We start from the raw sequence: 20,485 nt of genomic DNA, 5'->3' as shown, positions 1-20,485 counted from the left end.
TGCCCATGTGAGCATCTTTTTATAGTCTTATTGGCCATTTGTATATCTTCTTTGGATTAATGTCTATTCAAATCTTTTGCCCATTTTTTAATTGAGTTGTTTTTTGTTCTTGAATTGTACAACTTGTATATACACTGGATGTTAAACCCTATCAATGTGATTTGCAAATATTTTCTCCAATTCTGTAGGCTATCTTTTCACTTTTATACTAATTTCTTTGCAAAAAATTTTTAAATTTTGATGAAGTCTAGTTTATCAGTTTTTTCCTTTGTTGCTGGTGTTGTTGGTATTTAGTTTGTGGATCTATTTATTATTATTTAGAAAGAGGTAGAGGGACCAAGCAGGAGGGACAGAAGGAGAAAGAGAGAGAATCTCAAGCACACTCCACATTGGGTGCAGAGCCCGACATAGGCTCTGATCCCATGACGCTGAGATCACGACCTGAGCCCACGACCCCAAGATCAAGACCTGAGCTGAGACCAAGAGTCAGATGCTTAACTGACTGCACCACCTAGACACCCCTGGTGCTTTTGGTGTTTACCTAGAATCCTTTGCCAAATTCGAAGTCCTGAAAAAACTTATCCTTTCCTGTCTCCTAAGAGTTTCATGGTCCTAATTCTTATAATAAGTCTTTGATCCATTTTGAGTCAGTGTTTGCATATGATGGGAATAAGATGTTCAACCTCGGGATCCCTGGGTGGCGCAGTGGTTTGGTGCCTGCCTTTGGCCCAGGGCGCGATTCCTGGAGACCCGGGATCGAATCCCACGTCGGGCTCCCAGTGCATGAAGACTGCTTCCTCCTCTGCCTATGTCTCTGCCTCTCTCTCTCTCTCTCTCTGTGACTATCATAAAAAAAAAAAAAAAAAAAAAAAAAAAAAATGTTCAACCTCATTAGTTTGCATGTGGAAATCGATTTGTTTCTGCACCATCTATTGAAGACACTATTCTTTCCCCAATAAGTAGACTTTACACTGTTGTCAAAAATCATTTGGAGATACACATACACGTATTTATTTCTGGGTTCTTAATTCTGTTCTCTTGGCCTATATGTCTATCCTTGTGACAGTACCATCCTGTTTTGATTAGCTTTGTGGAAAGTTTTGAAATCAGGAAGTGTGAGTCATTCACTTCTGTTCTTTTTCAAGATTGTGTTTAGGCTAGTCAGAGCACCTTGAATTTGGGAATTAGTTACTATTTACTATTTCTGAAAAGGCCCCTTCATTTTTTATAACCAACTACTAAAATGTTGTAATTTGAAATGTCTCTGTATCTGTGGTCAGGATTTGTGTCTGGTCACCTAAGAGTTTTCTGGTCATTGTCTTCTTAGAGTCTATTTAGAAAAGACATCACAAGAACTGTAATTTGGAATACAATTATTTCCTAAGTTTGTTCACTTATTCCCCCAGTAGAAAAAACAGGAGACTATTTGTAGCTTTATGACTAACTTGTCTTAGTATTAGTTTAGGGTCAATTTCATTGAAATAAAGCTAAAATGCATGTGAGATGGAGCTTGCTGCCAGTGTGGTTATTATTTCAGTATTTACTTTAAATATTCATTGCAATATGAAGTGTTTGAGTGCAAAGCTAGCTTAAGTTAAAGGAAAAATTATATCATCAGGAGTTCTGATCAAAATGGCAAGCTGAACCAAGATAGAAAGTCCTCTTTTGTGCTTTGAACACAGAAATGCTGAGAAAAACAGAGTAACAACAATAAAAATAACCCAGCTCAAATGAATGAATAGGAAATCCCTAGTGGTGGAAATGAAAAGTTGCTCAAAGCCAGACAGGGAATGATAGCTGAAAACATTGAGGTCCACAGGCCTACTGGGTAGACTTTTATGGACTAGAGAATGACGCCTTAGACTACTATGGGATGGCAGCTTGGCTGGAGTGGGGACTCTTGCATAAAGCCCTGTTTGAAAGGCTGTGAAGCTGAGATTAGAAAAATCCCACTCACTATCTAGAGAAAATGGCCAGAAACTTTACTGTATGATTTCCTACAAGATAATAATTAGAAGAAAAGGAACAATCAAGAATTGGCAACCCAAGCTTATAGCATGTATGAGGAGTGAATTTACACTGCCACCAATGAAGCAGGATCTATTTTTCCAAGTTGAGAAATTAACATTGAAAATAGATCTGGTATTGGGGCACCTAGCTGGCTCAGTTAGTAGAATGTGCAACTCTTGATCTCGGGGTTGTGAATTCAAACCCCATACTGGACATGAGAACATACTTTAAAAAATGGGTCTGCATATGATTTTACTCATATGTGGAATTTAAGAAACAAGACAAATTAACACAGGGTAGAAAATAGGCAAACCACAAAACAGACTCTTAACAATAGAGAACAAACTGAAGATTGATGAGGGAGGTGGGAAGGGGAATAGGGGATTAAAGAGGGCTCCTTGTTGTGATGAGCACTGGGTGTAGTATGTAAGTGATGAATCATTAACTTCTACACCTGAAACATATCACAATGTATGTTAACTAACTGGAATTTCAATAATTGGGAAAAAAATGGTCTATCAAATTAGATAGGCTTAAGTGCAGTTATATGTCATTATTAATAAAACAACATAAAGGCTACATAGAAATTTTCAAAATAAAGGGACAGAGGGAGGAGATAGGTTAAATATTGATATTCAGAAGTTTTCTCACAAAAATGGCAACTTAATATGATTAATAACAGAAAGCGTAGTAGAGTAATTTCAGTATCAGACTTTTGAGGTAAGAGCAGTGTAGGAATAGAGATTCGGGGGCGCCTGAGTAGCTCAGTTGGTTGAGCGTCTGCCTGAGGTCGTGATCCCGGGGTCCTGAGATTGAGCCCCATGTCTGGCTCCCTGCTCAGCAGAGAGTCTGCTTTTCCCTCCCTCCACCTCTCCCCATGCTTGTGCTCTCTCTCTCAATAAATAAATAAAATCTTAAAAAATAATAATAATAGAGATTCAAGAACAATCAATGAAAAAGGTAAAATGATAATGATCTTGATTGTGCTTACTAATATAATCTTCAAATATTTATAGCAAAAACTGTATTATAAGGAGAAATTGACAAATTTTTAATGATAGAAGTACTTGAAAATTATACTATCAGAAGTTATTAGACCAAAAAATGAAGATTTGAGCAACAAATAGACATAGCACTCTATTCAACAGAGTGATATATATGTTTTTAAAATACATACCAAGTCATTTCATAAATTTATTACATGATAATCCACAGAAGAAATCTCAGCAAATACCAAATAACTGATCTCATACAGATCCCACTTTTTTTTTCTCCAGAAGTTCATTTTTTAAAAATGAACTTTTTGTTGTCTGATTGTTGGGGCTAGGACGTCTAGTACTATGTTGAATAGCAGTGGTGAGAGTAGACATCCCTGTCGTGTTCCTGATCTTAGGGGAAAGGCTCTCAGTTTTTCCCCATTGAGAATGATGTTTACTGTGGCTTTTCATAGATGATTTTTATGATATTGATAGATGTTCCCTTTATCCCTACACTCTAAAGAGCTTTAATCAGGAATGGATGCTGTATATTGTCAAATGCTTTCTCTGCATCTTTTGAGAGGATCATATGGTTCTTGTCTTTTATTGATGTGACCTATCATGTTGATTGTTTTATGAATGTTGAACCACACTTGCATCCCAGGGATAAACCCCACTTGGTCTTGGTGAATAATCCTCTTAATGTACATTGGATCCTATTGGATGGCTAGTATCTTTTTGCATCCGTGTTCATCAGGGATTATTGGTCTGTAATTCTCCTTTTCGGTGGGGTCTTTGTCTGGTTTTGGGATCAAGGTAATGCTGGCCTCATAGAATGAGTTTGGAAGTATTCCTTCTATTTCTATCCTTTGAAAAAGCTTTAGTAGAATTGGTATTATTTCTTCTTTAAATGTCTGGTACAATTCCCCTGGGAAGCCATCTGGCCTAGGGAAGTTTTTGATGACTGCTTCAATTTCCTCGCTGGTTATTGGCCTATTCAGGTTTTCTATTTCTTCCTGTTTCAGTTTTGGTAATTTGTAGGTTTCCAGGAATGTATCCATTTCTTTCAGACTGCCTAATATGTTGGCATGTGGTTGCTCATAACATGTTTTTAAAATCATTTGTATTTCCTTGGTATTGGTTGTGATCTCTCCTCTTTCATTCATGATTTTATTACTTTGAGTCTTTTTTTCTTTTAAATAAGTCTGGCTAGGGGTCTATCTTAATAATTCTTTCAAAGAACCAGCTCCTGGTTTCATTGATCTGTACTACAGTCTTTCTGGTCTGTATTTCATTGAGTTCTGCTGTAATCTTTATTATTTCTCTTCTGCTTGTTTTAGACTTTATTTGCTGTTCTTTTTCCAGTTCCTTTAGGTATAAGCTTAATTTGTGTATTTGAGATTTTTCCAACTTCAGACCCTACTTTCTGATCAGAAAGCATGATCTGAAAACTGCATATGTTTGCATATAAAAAGAATACTTCTGAATGATTCATTTGGAAAGAAATCACAACAGAGGAAACTTGTTTCCAGCAGTATGGCAGACTGGATCCTCTTGTAAACAACTAAGAAACTTGTATAAAATGCACAGTACATTATTTTAGATACAATAGTGTTCTAGAAAGAAAGAATTAGAGGGCAACAATCGAAGGAAAGCAGAAATTTAAAGAGGTAATAATTGAGGGTATTCCTGAACCCAGTGTTCATGAACTTGTATTTATATGGGTTGACAGAGTACAGGGGATAAAAGCAAGGCTTGGGGTCCAGGTTAAGATTGGGACTCTAACTAGAGTTGTTACTGTATAAATTTAGAACTTCCAAAGGATTTCACACTCAAAGAGAGAACTAGAAATAAACCCTAGCACAAAGTTAGTGAATCATTAGTGGGTTGTGAAATCAATTATGTAGTTACCATCAGCACTGTTTGTTGTTGTTTTTTATTTTTGTTTCTGAGTATCAAGCGTAGTAATGCTTCAGGTAACTTTTTGTTTCATTGTGAGTGTGTTAGTGTGAATTTATATTTGAATGCATATATGAATACAAAACATAATATTGGGAGGCAAAAACTAGTTGCAGAATGATAGGTAAATATCACTGAGTTTATGTTATAAAATAATCCAATATGCTGTTTTGGAAGGATGAATACCAACTGCAGTGTACCAACTTCTGAAGACAGAGGGAGTAGAATGAGATTAAGACAGGGTTCCAAGGAATTGTGCAAAGTCCCACCTGTGTGTATGTATGTGTGTATGCACACGCACGCACAGGCATGCAAACATTTACCTTAAACACTGTAAGTGAATATGACAAAATGTTAACATGTGGGTGATAGGCACTTGGATATTGGTTATATTATTTCCTGTACTGGGGGCACCTGGGTGGCTCACTGGTTGAGCTTCTGCCTTTGGCTCAGGTCGTGATCCTAGGGTCCTGGGATCAAGTCCCTGCAGGAAGCCTGCTTCCCCCTCTGCCTGCCTCCTCTCCTTGTGCCTCTCATGAATAAATAAAAATCTTAAAAAAAATAACATCATTTAAAAATAGTAATAATAATTTCCTGTACTTTTCTGGTATTTGTCCTATTTGATTTTTGAATACATGGTATCATGTGATAAATAAGTAAATATTATAGCTTTATTATTGGGAGAGTCTTTAGGAGGCAAATGATGCCAGAATGAATTTTTTTTTCAGAATGAAATTTTTATTTAAGTGTTCTTTAGAAGAGCACCATCAGGGGTCCCTGGGTGGCTCAGCAGTTTAGCGCCTGCCTTTGGCTCAGGGCGTTGTCCTGGAGTCCCGGGATCGAGTCCCGCGTCAGGCTCCCTGCACGGAGCCTGCTTCTCCCTCTGCCTGTGCCTCTGCCTCTCTCTCTCTCTCTCTCTCTCTCTCTCTCATGAATAAATAAATAAAATCTTAAAATAAAAAATAAATAAATAAAAAGAACGCCATCAGGAGCCCCTGGGTGGTGCGGTCAGTTAAGCTTCTGACTCTTGGTTTTGGCTCAGGTCATGATCTCAGGGTCCTGAGATCAAGCCTTGTATCAGACTCCGTGCTCAGCAAAGAGTCTGCTGAAGTTTCTCTTTCTTTTTCCCCCTCCCATGCTCATTCTATCTCTAAAATGAATGAATAAATCTTTTTTTTTTTTTCAAAGCACAGTTATATTATCATGGCACTTTTAATTAGATGAAAGCTATATACTCACTCTGTAAGTAAGTACATAGAAAGGGAAAATACATGAAGTATGATGTAGCCAAAAAGTGCTTATTAAATTAGAAGCCCTGATGAATAAAGGAAAAAGTTCTCTCTCTGCATGGTTCATTCAGGAAAAGCAAAGTACTACCCACTGAATAATAGAAGTTGGAACTAAACATTAAATCATTAAAAGTGTAACTGGAAAAAAAATAAAATAAAAATAAAAGTATAACTGGTTTCTTAACCATGAGGCAACAAAATAAAAATATATAGTGTATGTGTTATTTTGTCATTCACATTTTTGTTTGTTTATTTTACTTAGCTGGTCACCTGACATTTGAATGCCGCAACTTTCTCCGAGTAGATCCCAAAAGGGACATAGTTTTGGATGTGAGCAGTACAAGCAGTGAAGAGAGCGATGAAGAGAATGAAGAACTGAATAAATTGCAGGCATTACAAGAAAAAAGTAAGTAATGCTTTTCTTTCCCTCCATCCTTTAAAAATGTTCCTAAACATTCTGTTGTATTATGTCATGTTTATCTATTTTTCTGTTGTATTTATCATTTAGATATCTTGTGTATTTTATATAGGAGATAGTGCATAGGTAAGGAAATAGACTTTGAATGTTGCAAGTACTTTGCCCAAAATCAAACAGCTGATCAGTGTTAGAACCAGGAGGCAAGTCTACTTCTGATTCCGCAACACAGGTTTTGTCATTGTTGTTTCCATCACATTATCATATGTCACATGGTACAAAGAGTCTGATTTAAGACTTCGTTTCTACACTTGTTTGGCCATTTGTAGCATGTGACTTTCAGCAAGTCATTTAACCACTGTGAACCTTGATTTCCTTGCGGGATAACACAAAGTATTAGTTTGTTAAATCATATTCCTTCAAATCAGTGACCTTAGCCATTATCCAGCTTTACTAATGGTTTCAAATATATAAATGATCATGAGGCAGAGGGAAAGCTGCAAGAGTTCTAAGACCATTAGTACAGCTCCCCAGGTATTTTCTTTCTATGTCAGAACCCCCTCTGGCTGAGATTAACATGAGGTTTCTTTATTACTTACACACACAAAAAAGTCATTTAGTCATGAAGCATCTTAATTTTATGTCCATATAGTTGCATTTTCCAGGGTGACATGCCTCATAAATCCATAGATGCTGGGATTATTTACCATATGCAATCTTGGACAAAATAGATACATCCTGCTATAAGAAATCTATAAATAAGGATTCTCTTGCCAACAACTTGATCATAGGCTTGTAGCTTTCAGAATTATAAGAAAATAAATTTCTGTTATTTAAGCACAATCCTGTTTCTGCTCCCCCCTTCAAAGTATTCTCAAGCTAGCAAATACCATTAATTTGTTTCCAGGAGGTCTCTCATTAGCATGTTTACAAAGAAATTTGATAAATTATCTGTTTTCTTTCTTGGTGGCATCCTCCTTTCTCCTCAAAGAGAGAGTAGATTGCATACCTGTTTAACCATTTCTTTTCCCATCTTGTATATAAAATGGCCTATCCTTGCAAGGGGTTTTTAGGAATAAAATAATGCTGTATGTATGTGAAAATACTTTGTAAACTTCAAAATGCCATATGGTAGATGTCACACAGAATAAAAATGCTTGGAATGAGAGAGATACATAAAGGTTAAAGTCTCATTTTAGATCACAAGTCAAAAATAAACCATAAACACTTTAAAACTTTTTAAGTTTTCCATATTACATCTAGTGAAGGTAAATGAAGTCAAATGCCAGCATACTAGGACAAGCTGGGAAGGCAGAAGAAGGAGAGAATCCTAAAAACGGCAGACAAGACTTACACTACATATGAGTATATACAGCTTCAGGTAAAGATAGCTGCTTGAGTGTACACCTTTGATTTTATCACATACTGAAACACCACGAAATGATAGTGGAAGACTTTTTTTTAAAAAACATAAACCCACAAAGAGAAAGAAAATGAGATAGCAATAATAACAAAATTTTAAAAAGCAGAGGAGTTTAGTGATAATGCACTGCACACTTGAGAAAGTTCAATCCTTTAATAGTAGGAGGTCTAAGGAGTAACCTGATAGTATACACTTCAAAACTCCCTAAAGACTTGATAATGAGTATCCTCAGGTACCTCTGTGATGACATTTGTAAAGCTAAAAACAGAGGATTGGTTAAAAATCTGAAGTAATCCTCCTCAATTTGCTTTCCCTACTCTGTGAAGCCAGATGGCTTCCCTCTATCACCTCAGTGGCTACTACAGTTCTGTTTTCTAGACAGGGTAAAACAAAGGGTCTTAAAACTAGGACATACCAAACACAGATGAAAACAATAAGTTAAAGTACAGGTAGAAAATGATGAGAACCTTCCAGCCATCTTCACCTCTTTGGTTCCCAGACTCTGGGTAGAATCACTCAGGTAGAAGATTTAAAGATTAATCTCTAGGAGGTCTGACTGGTCTCAGAAGAAAGAAATAAAGATACTGACCTCAGGAACTTAAAGGATGTGACAGCCAAATTACCAGCAAAGTTAAGATTTCTAAGTTTCACTTGCTCAAAACTGTGTGAGATTTTTACACAATCAGGGAGCACTAAATTTCTGAGGAAAGACTCTCATGTGAAATGTAGATACCAAAACCAACCAGCAGACAGATCAACCTGAAGGATAGAGTCTGTGCAGGGAGAAGAAAACAAAAGTCATTAATATCCAATTTTGTAGAAAAATAAGCTATAGCACCCATGAAAGAAGGATAAGATTCTATAAAAAGAACAAAACAACAAAAGAACTTTTGAAAATTAAAAAAGAAGCAGACATAAAAAAACTTGAAAGAGATGGAAGATAAATCTAACAAGCAAAACAAGAGAAGAAAAAAAAAGATTAGGCAATTGAAGACTCAATCAGGGGAATACTTCATTCAGATGAACTCTAGAAAGAGAAAGATGGAGTTTCCAAGAACTGAAGAACATTAGTTTCCAGATGAAAGGATTCAACAAGAACTAAGCACAGTGTCAGAAATAGATCCACACAAAACCACACTTTTGAAAAACTTCATACAATAGGAAATAAGGAGAATATAATTCAAACTCCCAGAGTCAAAGATAAAACAGGTTACAGGTGAAAGATCAAGAGTCAGAATAACTCTGTTCTTCTCTAAAGAAATACTAGAAACTTAGTAGATGTGGTAATGCTTTCAGATTTTTGAAGGAAAATTATATCAAATTATACCCAATCAAATTATCAACCAAGTGTGAAATAGAATAAAGGCTTTGGCAGTCATTCAAAGTTAAAAAAAAAAAAAAATTTCCTCTTACATACTCTTTGTTAGAGCACTGATTCCAGAGGTTTCTTCCAAAGTAAGGGAGTAGACCCTAAGAAGGAAAACTATAGGAAGTAGAGATAAGAAGGGTGTTTCTAGAGCACTTGTAGAGGAGATCTCCTGAAGACAGCCACACCAGTCACAGAGACCAGGCTGAAAAGAGCAAAGCTAAAGATTCTAGGAGAAAAAGCCTAAGATTGTCAGCTCCATAGGGACAGTTTCTAGCCCATCCATCTACACTGCCCTATCTTAAAACAAAACAAAACAAAAAAAAAAAAAAAAACAAGCAAAAACAAAACCGAGAAAACCCAGAATCAGACCAAACCAAAAGTTTTAGAATTAGTAAGGCTTTTAGAGAACCCATAATTTAAACCTAGTTTTACAGAAAAAGGAACTAAGGACAGATGACTCCGTAGGTCACTGACTTGTCACAGCAAAGCCAGCACTGTGATCATGTTTCTTGCCCAGTAGTCCCATACTGCTTACAGTACAGTGTGCTGCTCTCCTACCTTAGAGATTATCCAATCTATTGGTTCTTCACCTTTTTTCCATCACCACATTGATCTGAAGGATAAAGTACACTCTCAACCTGAATAGTGATTTAGTCTAGAGGTGATTTTTTAATCAGAAAATCTGGGACAAATCTCACCTTGGCAGGAAAGGGAGGGAGTTAATATTACTATAACCACCAGGATAGGAAGTAGTGGGTAAAACTTCCTTGTTAGAAGCAGCTTTCCCTTAACCTCATATTGAGAATAACTGACTCAATATAAACTTTTTTTTTTTTTCCTTAAAAAGATACACTTGCCTATGGCCACTTAAAGTTAAGCTCAGAACTTGTTTCCAAGTCTCGTGGCTCCCTCTCAGGAGAGTGCTTATTTCAGCTCATCATGCATATTTTAATAATAAAGAATTATTTATTTCATGGTCATCTAATGGAAGCCCAGTGTCCCCCTACTCACATAAACAATAAATTGGTTCCTCAATACAGGGAGGAAGGGAGTATAGAGGGGTGGTTAGTTCCATGGGTAACTTATCTGCTACTGCTCAGGATGTCTGATGGGGTGAGGATACAATGCTGACTTGTTCAGTTCTCATGCCACAGCCTTTAGTGGTTCTGAGGGCTCCTTGAATCCTTCCTTGGTTCTTAGAGAGAGCTCTAATATCAGCAGTCTTGAGTAAGTTATGGTTTGGGGAATTTTTTATAATCACAGTAAGAATAGCAAGCCAGAAGAAAGTGAAGAATTTTTAGTGTGCTTATGTTAATTAGTTTTCCTGCTTTTATGAAATAGAAACATAAAGGGGAAGAGAGGGAAACATCACCAAATAAAACTCAAAACTTACTTTTGTATAAGTTATATTCTTTTTTGCTTCTGCTTTCGTTTATTTCTATCATGTTGTATGTTTTTCAATGTATTTAATGTATTTAAGGAATTAATAGAAAGTAATTTATTTCATTTAAAACAAATGTCTAAATGACAAATACATCAATTTTTGACACAAATTGGAAAACATGAGAGCAGGACATGACATGGATAGGAGCAAACATTGTTGTCTTATAGTATGACAACCTGGAACCTGTGAAGCCTTATACAGTTGTATTACAAGTGCTGTGAACAGGGAAAGGTTGAATAATCCATGTATAATGAGGATTATATGATGTTATGGACTCACTGTGTGTGTTTGTGTATGAGCATGCTTACTGTTTAGTGACACTACAATGCTTTAGGAAGCTTGTGAAGGTATTAGAGGTGTTAGAGTATGTTTTGAACTTGCTGCAGAAACTTGCCTTTGGAATCGCACGTGGTAGTAGCAAATATCTGAAGTCCTATTTATGTTATAGTATGTAGAAAGTCCAGGTAAAAGGATTTTACTGTTTACCGAGGTCCCAAGAAATTCAAGAATATGGATTTTTTTCCCCTTCTATTGTACCTGGAGTTATTTAATATTAATTAACTATTAACTATTCACCTGTCATCAGGAAATAGTCCTCTTCTCATATCTCATCCCTTAATATTTTATGATATTCTTTTAGTTCTGTCCAGAAAAGAAGTGTTGTGTTTTGGCAAATTTGGGAGTTTGGGCTTAGTTTGATATTTTGGTTTGGTTTGTTTAAGAAAGTTGTTTTTTTTTTTTTTTTAAGATTTTATTTATTTATTCATGAGAGACACAGAGAGAGAGAGAGAGAGAGGCAGAGACACAGGCAGAGGGAGAAGCAGGCTCCATGCAGGGAGCCTGACATGGGACTCGATCCCAGGGTCTCCAGGATCAGGCCCTGGGCTGAAGGCAGTGCTAAACCGCCGAGCCACCCACCCTGTTAAAGAAAGGTTTATGTTAAATTCATACTTGATAGTATTTAAAGATGGTTGATACTGAATGCTGCTCAGGAGAAAATGCCCAAATCAGGTATTTGCACGTTACCAATAATTGTGTCGCTTGTTCTCTTTAGTAACTGCTGGAATTAGATTCAAGTGAACGACTTAAGTGGTGGTTTCAAGCTTCATAAAGATAGAACTTAAATGAATCTGTAACATGATTAGAATAAAACCTGTATTTGGCTCAAAACGTACTTTTTATAAGAAAGCCATGAAAGATATTTGCTAAGTAGTTGATTAGAAGTAACAAAAGTGAATGGGAAATTTAGATTAATGGATCTAGGTTTGGAACTATTTTGTTAGGTTTTTTTTTTTTTTAATCTTTTTTTTTTAATTTTTATTTTTTTATGATAGTCACAGAGAGAGAGAGAGAGGCAGAGACACAGGCAGAGGGAGAAGCAGGCTCCATGCACCGGGAGTCCGATATGGGATTTGATCCCTGGTCTCCAGGATCGCGCCCTGGGCCAAAGGCAGGCGCTAAACCGCTGCGCCACCCAGGGATTCCTTTTGTTAGGTATTTAAAAGCAACTGGAGTAGCTACAAACCTGGTGACATATGCAAACAAAGATCAAGTAGCTAACTCTGCTGATACTACTAGGATGGTTCTTTCACGTTATCCCAAAGTTGTCTCTAAGCACTGGATCATACACTCTGACTCCTGTTTTTTTACACTAGAAACTACCATTCTTGCTGATTATTACAAAACCTAAGTGCAAAAGTACACACGGGGTTTTTGCCTTTAATTTTATACTCCAAGGGTTGATGGTATCATTTTCTAAGAAAATACGGTTTTGTAAAAATTTAGATTCTTTTCCCTATGTTTATGTACATTTCAACATTCTGTCTCAGAAGGAACTTCAATAAATAGAGGTGGAATCGTTTTAAGAGTGGTAGCGTAGAAACACTGAACTAAGTGGAACTTCTGTTTACAGTGTGTGAATTCACATGTACAATTATTGTTAATAATGCTAGTTCCTAAGTAGTAGCCAGGAAAAAATAGTTCTTAAATTCTAGAATTATTTTGTCTTTATTAGAATTAATTTCTCTGTATAACCTAGTCCTTGGACTCCTTGTCCATCATTCCTAAATGGAAGTGGTTATTTTTCCCATAGCTACTTATTTGCGTGGTTTGTTATAACTTGGGGGGACGGGCATGTTTATACTAGTCATTCTGAACTTACAGATACAAAAAAAAAAAAAAAAACCTGCATGAGAGAAAGTTAAAGTGACTATTTTTTTTAAGATTTTATTTATTCATGAGAGACACAGAGAGAGAGAGAGAGAGGCAGAGAGGCAGAGAGGCAGAGACACAGGCCGAGGGAGAAGGAAGCTCCATGCAGGGAGCCCGACATGGGACTCCATCCCAGGTCTCCAGGATCACGCCCTGGGCTGAAGGCGGCGCTAAACCGCTGAGCCACCTGGGCTGCCCAAAGTAACTATTTTAATATCAGATCAAGTCAGTTTCAATACAGAATATTACTAGGGATAAAGAGGGTTTCTTTATAATGATAAAAATGTTAGTGAAGAGGACATATGAATAATAAGTGTTTATGAATACTAAGTGGTCATGCACCTAAAAACAAATTCAAACTATTTGAGACAAACTGATTGGGTCTAAGAAAAAAACAAAAGGAAATTAGAAAGTATTTTGAACTGAATAAACAAAAAACACAACATAATATTATGAGATGCTTCTAAAGTAGTATTAAGGCAAATTGACAGCACTAAATTCCTATATTAGAAAGGAATAAATGTCTCAAATTTATAACTTAACCTCTGCCTTTAACACTAGAAGAAGAGTAATGAAACTCAAAGTGAGCAGAAGAAAGAAAATAAAAAAGATCACAGGGATCCCTGGGTGGCGCAGTGGTTTAGCGCCTGCCTTTGGCCCAGGGCGCGATCCTGGAGACCCAGGATCGAATCCCACGTCGGGCTCCCGGTGCATGGAGCCTGCTTCCCCCTATGCCTGTGTCTCTGCCTCTCTCTCTCACTGTGTGCCTATCATAAATAAATAAAAAATAAAAAAAAAATTTTTAAAAAGATCAGAGATGAAGTCACTGGAATGGAAAATAAGAAAACAATAGAAAAAAAGTAGTAAAACCAAAAGCTGGTCCTTTGGGAAGATCTGTAAAATTGAAAGATTGCACTCTGAACTGATCAGGTAAAAATCAAAACAAGCCAACAAAAACCAGTATCAGAAATGAAAGAACTGACAACACTACTACTACAGATATTAAAATAAGGGAGTATTGTGAAAAACTTTATGCTAATAAATTGGACAACTTAGATAAAATGGTCAGTTACTTGAAACATACAAACTACCAAAACTCTTTCAAGAAGAAGTAGACTGAATGGTGTGCATCTATTAAAGAAGTTAAATGTTTAGGTTAAAAACTTTGAACAAAGAAGACTCACTCCATAGCTGAATGGCTTCTCAATTTTACCAGATGTTACAGAAGAAATAATACCATTTCTACATAAAAATCTTAAAACTTGAAGAGGAGGGAGTACTTTTCAACTCAATTTATAAGACCAGGGATCTCTGGGTGGCTCAACCGTTGAGCGTCAGCCTTTGGCCCAGGGCGTGATCCTGGAGTCCTGGGATCCAGTCCCACATCGGGTTCCCTGCAGGGAGCCTGCCTCTCCCTCTGCCCTTGATTGATCAATGGGCACAAAATCAATTATATTTCTGTATTGTGACAATGAACCATCAAAAACTGAAATTTTAAAAATACCTTTTATGACACCATGAAGAATGTGAAATACTTAGGGATAAACTGACAGAAGGTGTGCAAGCTTGAAACATACAAAACATGGCTGAGGGAATTTAAAGAAATGAATGAATCAAAAGATCATATTCATGGAAGAGAAGATTCAGTCTTTTCAAGATATCAATTCTCCCCAACATGATGTATGGATTCAAACTACCCACAATCAAAATTCTAGCAGGCTGTATTAGAAATTGACAAATGAATCTTAAAGGTCTTGTGGAAATGTAAAGAACCTAGAATAGCCAAAATACTTTGGAAAAGAGTAATAAAATTGGAGGACTAGCACAGCCTGATTCCAGAACTTAGAATAAAGCTACAAGTAATTAAGGCGGTGTGATATTGATAAAAGGATAGCATAGAACAAAAAAGACCAATACATTTATGGCCAATTGATTTTTTTGAACTTTTTATGTTCAGAGAATTGTAGATTCATGTGCAGCTATAAGCGATAGTGTAGAGAGGACTTTGTGCCCTTTACCCAGTTTCCCTCAATGGCGATATCTTCCACATTTGGATTCTGACATTGATAAAATCAAGATATAGTATATTTCTGTCACACCAAGGGCCACTCATACTGCCTTTTAAAAGCCACGCCCACCTCCCTCTGGTCCTTACTACCTTCTTAATTTCTGGCAATCAAAAATTTGCTGGAATTTCAAAATGTTTTATGCTTTCAAAAATGTTTTATGAATGGATTAATATAGTATATGATCTTTTTAGATTGGCATCTTCCACTAGGTATAATTCTCTGGAGATTCACTCAAGTTGCTGCGTATTTTCAATAGTTTGTTTGTATTTCTTGTTGAATAGTATTTAAGTCCATGATTTTTTTTTTTGAGTTGGTTTTTGTGTGAAAGTCTTAAGCCAAGTCTTAGTCTTTTGCTTAAAGACAACCAGTTGTTCCAGCACTCTGTTGGAAAGCTATCTTTCTCCATTAAACTGCTCTTGCATTTTTGCTAAAAATCAGTTGGTCTAAGTTCTATCTTCTATTCCACTGATCTATGTCTTTCCTTCCACCACTGCCACACAGTCTTGATTAACATAGTTAAGTCTTAAAAGTGACTAGACTGATTCTTCCCATTTTATTCTTATCCAGAATTGTTTTAATTATTCTCTGTTCTTTCCACATAAATTTTATAATACTAACTATATCTACAAAGAAATCTTGTTGGGATTTTGATAGAAATTGCATTATACATGTATATCAGTTTAGGGAGAATTGGGACATCCTTACCTTCTTGAATCTTCCAATCTATGAACATGATCTGTCTCTCCATTTATTTAGGTCTTTGATTTCTTTATTCAGCATTGTGTAGTTTTCGATATAAAGTCTTGTACATGTTTTATTAGCTTTATACCTACAACCATTTATTTTATTAAAAATAACTATAAATGAAGTATTCTGAATGTTGTCTCTGTTTATTACTAGTATATAGAAATGTGATTCTTTTGTGTATGTTTATACTTGCTCAGCTCACCTATTTCTAAGAGATTTTTATAGGTTCCTTGGGATTTTCTATGTAAGCCAACATACCATCTACAAACAGGAATGGTTTCATTTATTTCTTTTCGATTTGTAAGTCTCTTACTTCTTGTTTCTTGCTTTATTGCCATGCCTAGAACTTGCAGCACTGTGTTGAGAAAGAGTGGTGAGAGACTATGTTCTTACCTGGAGTCTAATCCTGGAGGAAAAAAGCATTTATACTTTCACCATTAAGTATAATGTTAGCCATAAGTTTTATATAAGTTGAAAAAGATTCTCTTGGGGGCTGCTGGGTGGCACAGTCAGTTAAGCGTCTGCCTTTGGCCCAGCCTAGGTCATGATCCCAGAGTCCTAGGACCGAGTCCTGCATCAGGCTCCCTGCTCACTGGGGAGCCTGCTTCTCCTTCTCCCTCTTGCCACTAGCTTGTGCTCTTTCTCTCTTTCTCTCTTTCTCTCTCTCAAATAAATAAAATCTTTAAAAAGGAAAGAGAGGGGATCCCTGGGTGGCTTAGCTATTTAGCGCCTGCCTTTGGCCCAGCACGTAATTCTGGAGTCCCGAGATCAAGTACAACGTCGGGCTCCCTGCATGGGTCTGCTTCTCCTCTGCCTATGTCTCTGCCTTTTTGTCTCTCTGTGTCTCTCATGAAAAAATAAATAAAATCTTTAAAAATAAATAAATAAATAAATAAGTAAATAAATAAATAAATAAATAAATAAATATAAAAAGGAAAGAGAAAGATTCTCTCTATTCTTATCTTCTCTGAAAGTATTTATTATGAAATCATTGTCAGTTTTGCTAAAGGCATTTTCTGCATTGAGTTGAAACTTTTATCATTGTATTAAATCTCTTTCTCTCACTGGTAATTTTCTTCATTCTGAAGTCTGTTTTATCTGCTATTAATATAGCCACTCTAGCTTCCTTTGGATGATGTTTGTTTGACATTTCTATCCTTTTGCTCAATTTGTCTATATAATTTTATTTGAGGTGGGAGTCTTATGACAGTGTGAGGGATGGATCGTATTTTTCAGTCCACTCTGCATATTTCTTTTAATTGCTTTCTTTTTTTTTTTTTACATTAATTATTTACATGTTAGGGCTAATCCTGCCATTTTATTACTTGTTTTCTGTTCCCTCTGTTTTTCATTCTTGTTTTTTTCATTCTTGTTTTTTTTTTCCTGCCTTCCTCTGGGTACTTGAACATCTTTTAAGATTATCTCTAGTGCTTTGATTTAGTTATAGCATCACTGAAACACTTATGGAATTGCATTTTGGTTTGCCTGTAGTGTCTTCGACTCTGTCCGTAGTGTTTGTAAATTTTTCTGTGATGTTTTGTATAGCAATTTATAGGGATTGCTGTAGGTATAATATATACATAATTTAGGGCTTGCTGTAGGTATCATATATACATAATTAATCACAGTCTACTGGTATTGTCATTATACTAATTGAACAGTAGAAAACTTGCCTCCCTTTATTCCCCTTTACCCTCTCCCCTTTACTGTACATTTGTCTTGAATGTGTTCTCTACATACATTTAGAACTACATGAGATGATTATATAGCTTTTGTTTCCATCACCAAACATAATTTAGGAACTCAAGAGAAGAGAAGCCTATCGTATTCATGTTTTTGCTTCCTATGTTCGTTCTTCTCAATGTTCCAGCGTTCCTTTTTTTATCACTTCCTTTCCATTTAGAGAACTTCCTTTAGCCATTCTTTTAGGGTCTTTCTGCTGGTGACATATTCTTACTTTTTCTTATCTGAGAATGTCTTAATTTCTCCCTCATTCCTGAAGAATATTTTTACTGGGTAGAGGATTCCAGGTTGACCTTTCTTTTCTTTCAGCACTTATAAAATGTTGTGCCACGTATTTCTGGCTTCCACGCTTTCTAATAAGAAATCTGCTTCCATTCTAATTGTTTCATTCACATAAATAATGTGGTTTTTTTCCCTCTGGCTACTTTTAAGATTTTTTTCATTAGTTTTCAAAGGTTTAATTGTTTTATGTCTTGATATGGATTTCTTTGGATTTATCTTGTTTGGGATTCACTCAGCTACAAGTACTTTTTAAGCCCCTCCTTCTTTATACTCTCCTTCTAGAACTCTAGTAACATAAATATTGTATCTTTTGTTATTGTCCCACAGACCCCGAGTCTCTTTTTTAAATCTGTTTCCTCTCCATTGCTCAGATTGGGTGATTTTTATTGTTTTCCTGTTCAGTGATATTTTTCTTACATGCTTTGCATTCTGCTACTGAGCCCATCTGCTGACTATTGTATTTCCATGTAATGTGTTTTTACTTCTAAAATTTTTATTTTGTTCTTCTTTGGATTTTTAATTTCTTTGGGGCTTTCATATTTTTTTCATTTATTTCAAATACCTCATTATTTGGTTCATAGAAACATTTTTGTAATGGCTGCTTTAACATCTCTTTCAGATTATAATCTCTCATTATGGTGTTGTCATATTGATTGTTTCATTTTTCATTCAGTTTGAGATCTTCCTGGTTCTTGACTTGATGAGTTCTTTTCAACTGAAATTTGGGCATTGTTATATTATGAAACTCCAGAGATCCCTGGGTGGCTCAGTGGTTTGGCGCCTGCCTTTGGCCCAGGGCGCGATCCTGGAATCCTGGGATTGAGTCCCGCGTCGGGCTCCTGGGATGGAGCCTGCTTCTCCCTCTGCCTGTGTCTCTGCCTCTCTCTCTCTCTATGTCTATTATGAAAAAATAAATAAAATCTTTAAAAAAAGAAAAAAAGAAACTCTGACTTTTCTTAAACCTTTTCTTTTCTGATTTTCTCTGGTACCACCCCAGAAGGGAAAATGAGGATGCCACCTTGTGACTGCCAGGTGGAGACATAAGTTCTGTTTTTCCACTCAGGTTCCACCAGCACTCAAAGTGGTCATGGCTTCTTGTGTGAGGTGGGAGTGATCCTGTTACCACTATTAGGGTATCCCATGGTGGGAGTGGTCTTGATGATGAAGGCCCTGACTTTCATTAGATCTCCTCTGACAGCACTTCATTGTAGATGGGAGGAGTACCTCATCATTACATTCCTATGTGGTCTCCATTGACTCTCTTAGTGGAGATCTTTTTACTGGCCAATAGAGATAAAAGTTCTGGCCACTTACTTAGACTCCTCAGACTGTGGAATTGAGGTGCCCTATCATAGCTTTACAAGGGGAGAATGTCTAATTTCCCATCTAGCTGCTGCTTACATGATTGGGGTTGATGCCAGAATTTTCTGTGGTGTTAGGCTTGAGTAAGGGCAGTTAATATCTACAGCTACCTCTCCCTAGCCTTTGGCTAAAGAAATCAGGCTTTTGTTGGGGCATTTTTGTCTGTACCTGTTGACATTGCCAAGTTGCCAGCTTCTTCAGCTCCAACTCTGGGCTATAGGAAGCGAGAAGAATTCCAGGGAATCCACTACTTTGTCATTCTCTGGGTTTCAAGATCCTTGACCAGTCTATCTTATTTCTACTTTTCAGGTTTTTTTTAATGTATGTTTTTATAATGTCTGGTATTTTTAGTTGAACTTACTGGAGGAATAGGAAGAGTATACTTACTTCATCTTCCCAGAAGCAGAAATCTAATTGATTTTTCTTCCCTGTCCAACTGATTTTTAACAAAGGTGAAATAAGTTGCAAAATATTATATATACCACTGTATGTATATATCATATAAAATATCATATATCTGTCTTTCAAAAGAAAAAACTTGGGAGTCACATGTAATTATATAAGTGATTATATGTACATATTTGGTTATTAGCAAGCTTAGAAGAAAATACACCAAATTGTTCATTTTAGAAACATGTTAGAAAATAGTATATATCCTTTCCTTCAGGGATACCAAAAACATAAATATTAGATCTGTTGTTACTGTCCTGTTAACCTAACCTCATGACCCTTGAGTCCCATGATGCTAAGTTTACTTGAAAAAGAAAATTTTAAAACTGTATTTGAGGGGCACCTGGCTGGCTCAGTCAGTAGAACATGTAGGATCAGCCGTCTTGATCTCAGGGTGGTAAGTTCAAGTCCCATATTGCGCATGGCATATACTTAAAAAAAAAAAAAAAAAAGAAGAAGAAGCTGTATCTGATTGTATGTTTTGTTTTTTAAGATCTGAAAAGATACACACCAAATTGTTGACATTGATTTGCTATAGGAATTAACAGTGGAGTATATGAACTTTTTCCTTAATGTACCTAGTAGTATTTGAAATGTTTATTGAAAGCATATAATATTTTTATAAGCTTCTTAATAAATAAAAATAATTAATGGACCTTAAGGGTATTAAGCTAAGTGGAATAAGTCAGAGAAAAACAAATACTGTATGATTTCATTCAAATGTGAAATCTTAAA

General features: G+C 36.2%; 1 protein-coding gene across 1 annotated transcript in view; it reads left to right on the top strand.

Annotated features, from left to right (window-relative positions):
- The window catches only part of SREK1IP1 (SREK1 interacting protein 1), a 48,759-nt gene that overhangs the window by 19,265 nt on the left and 9,009 nt on the right, over window positions 1–20,485 (top strand). Inside the window, exon 4 of the mRNA XM_038529582.1 lies at window positions 6,498–6,641. Coding sequence (XP_038385510.1) covers window positions 6,498–6,641 — 144 coding nt within the window. The remainder of the gene's footprint in view (window positions 1–6,497; window positions 6,642–20,485) is intronic.

This window comes from Canis lupus, chromosome 2, assembly GCF_011100685.1.
Source record: "Canis lupus familiaris isolate Mischka breed German Shepherd chromosome 2, alternate assembly UU_Cfam_GSD_1.0, whole genome shotgun sequence".
NCBI classification, from domain to species: Eukaryota; Metazoa; Chordata; class Mammalia; order Carnivora; family Canidae; genus Canis; species Canis lupus.
The sequence above is the reverse complement of the archived record's forward strand: the minus strand, read 5'-3'. Positions and strand labels throughout refer to the sequence as shown.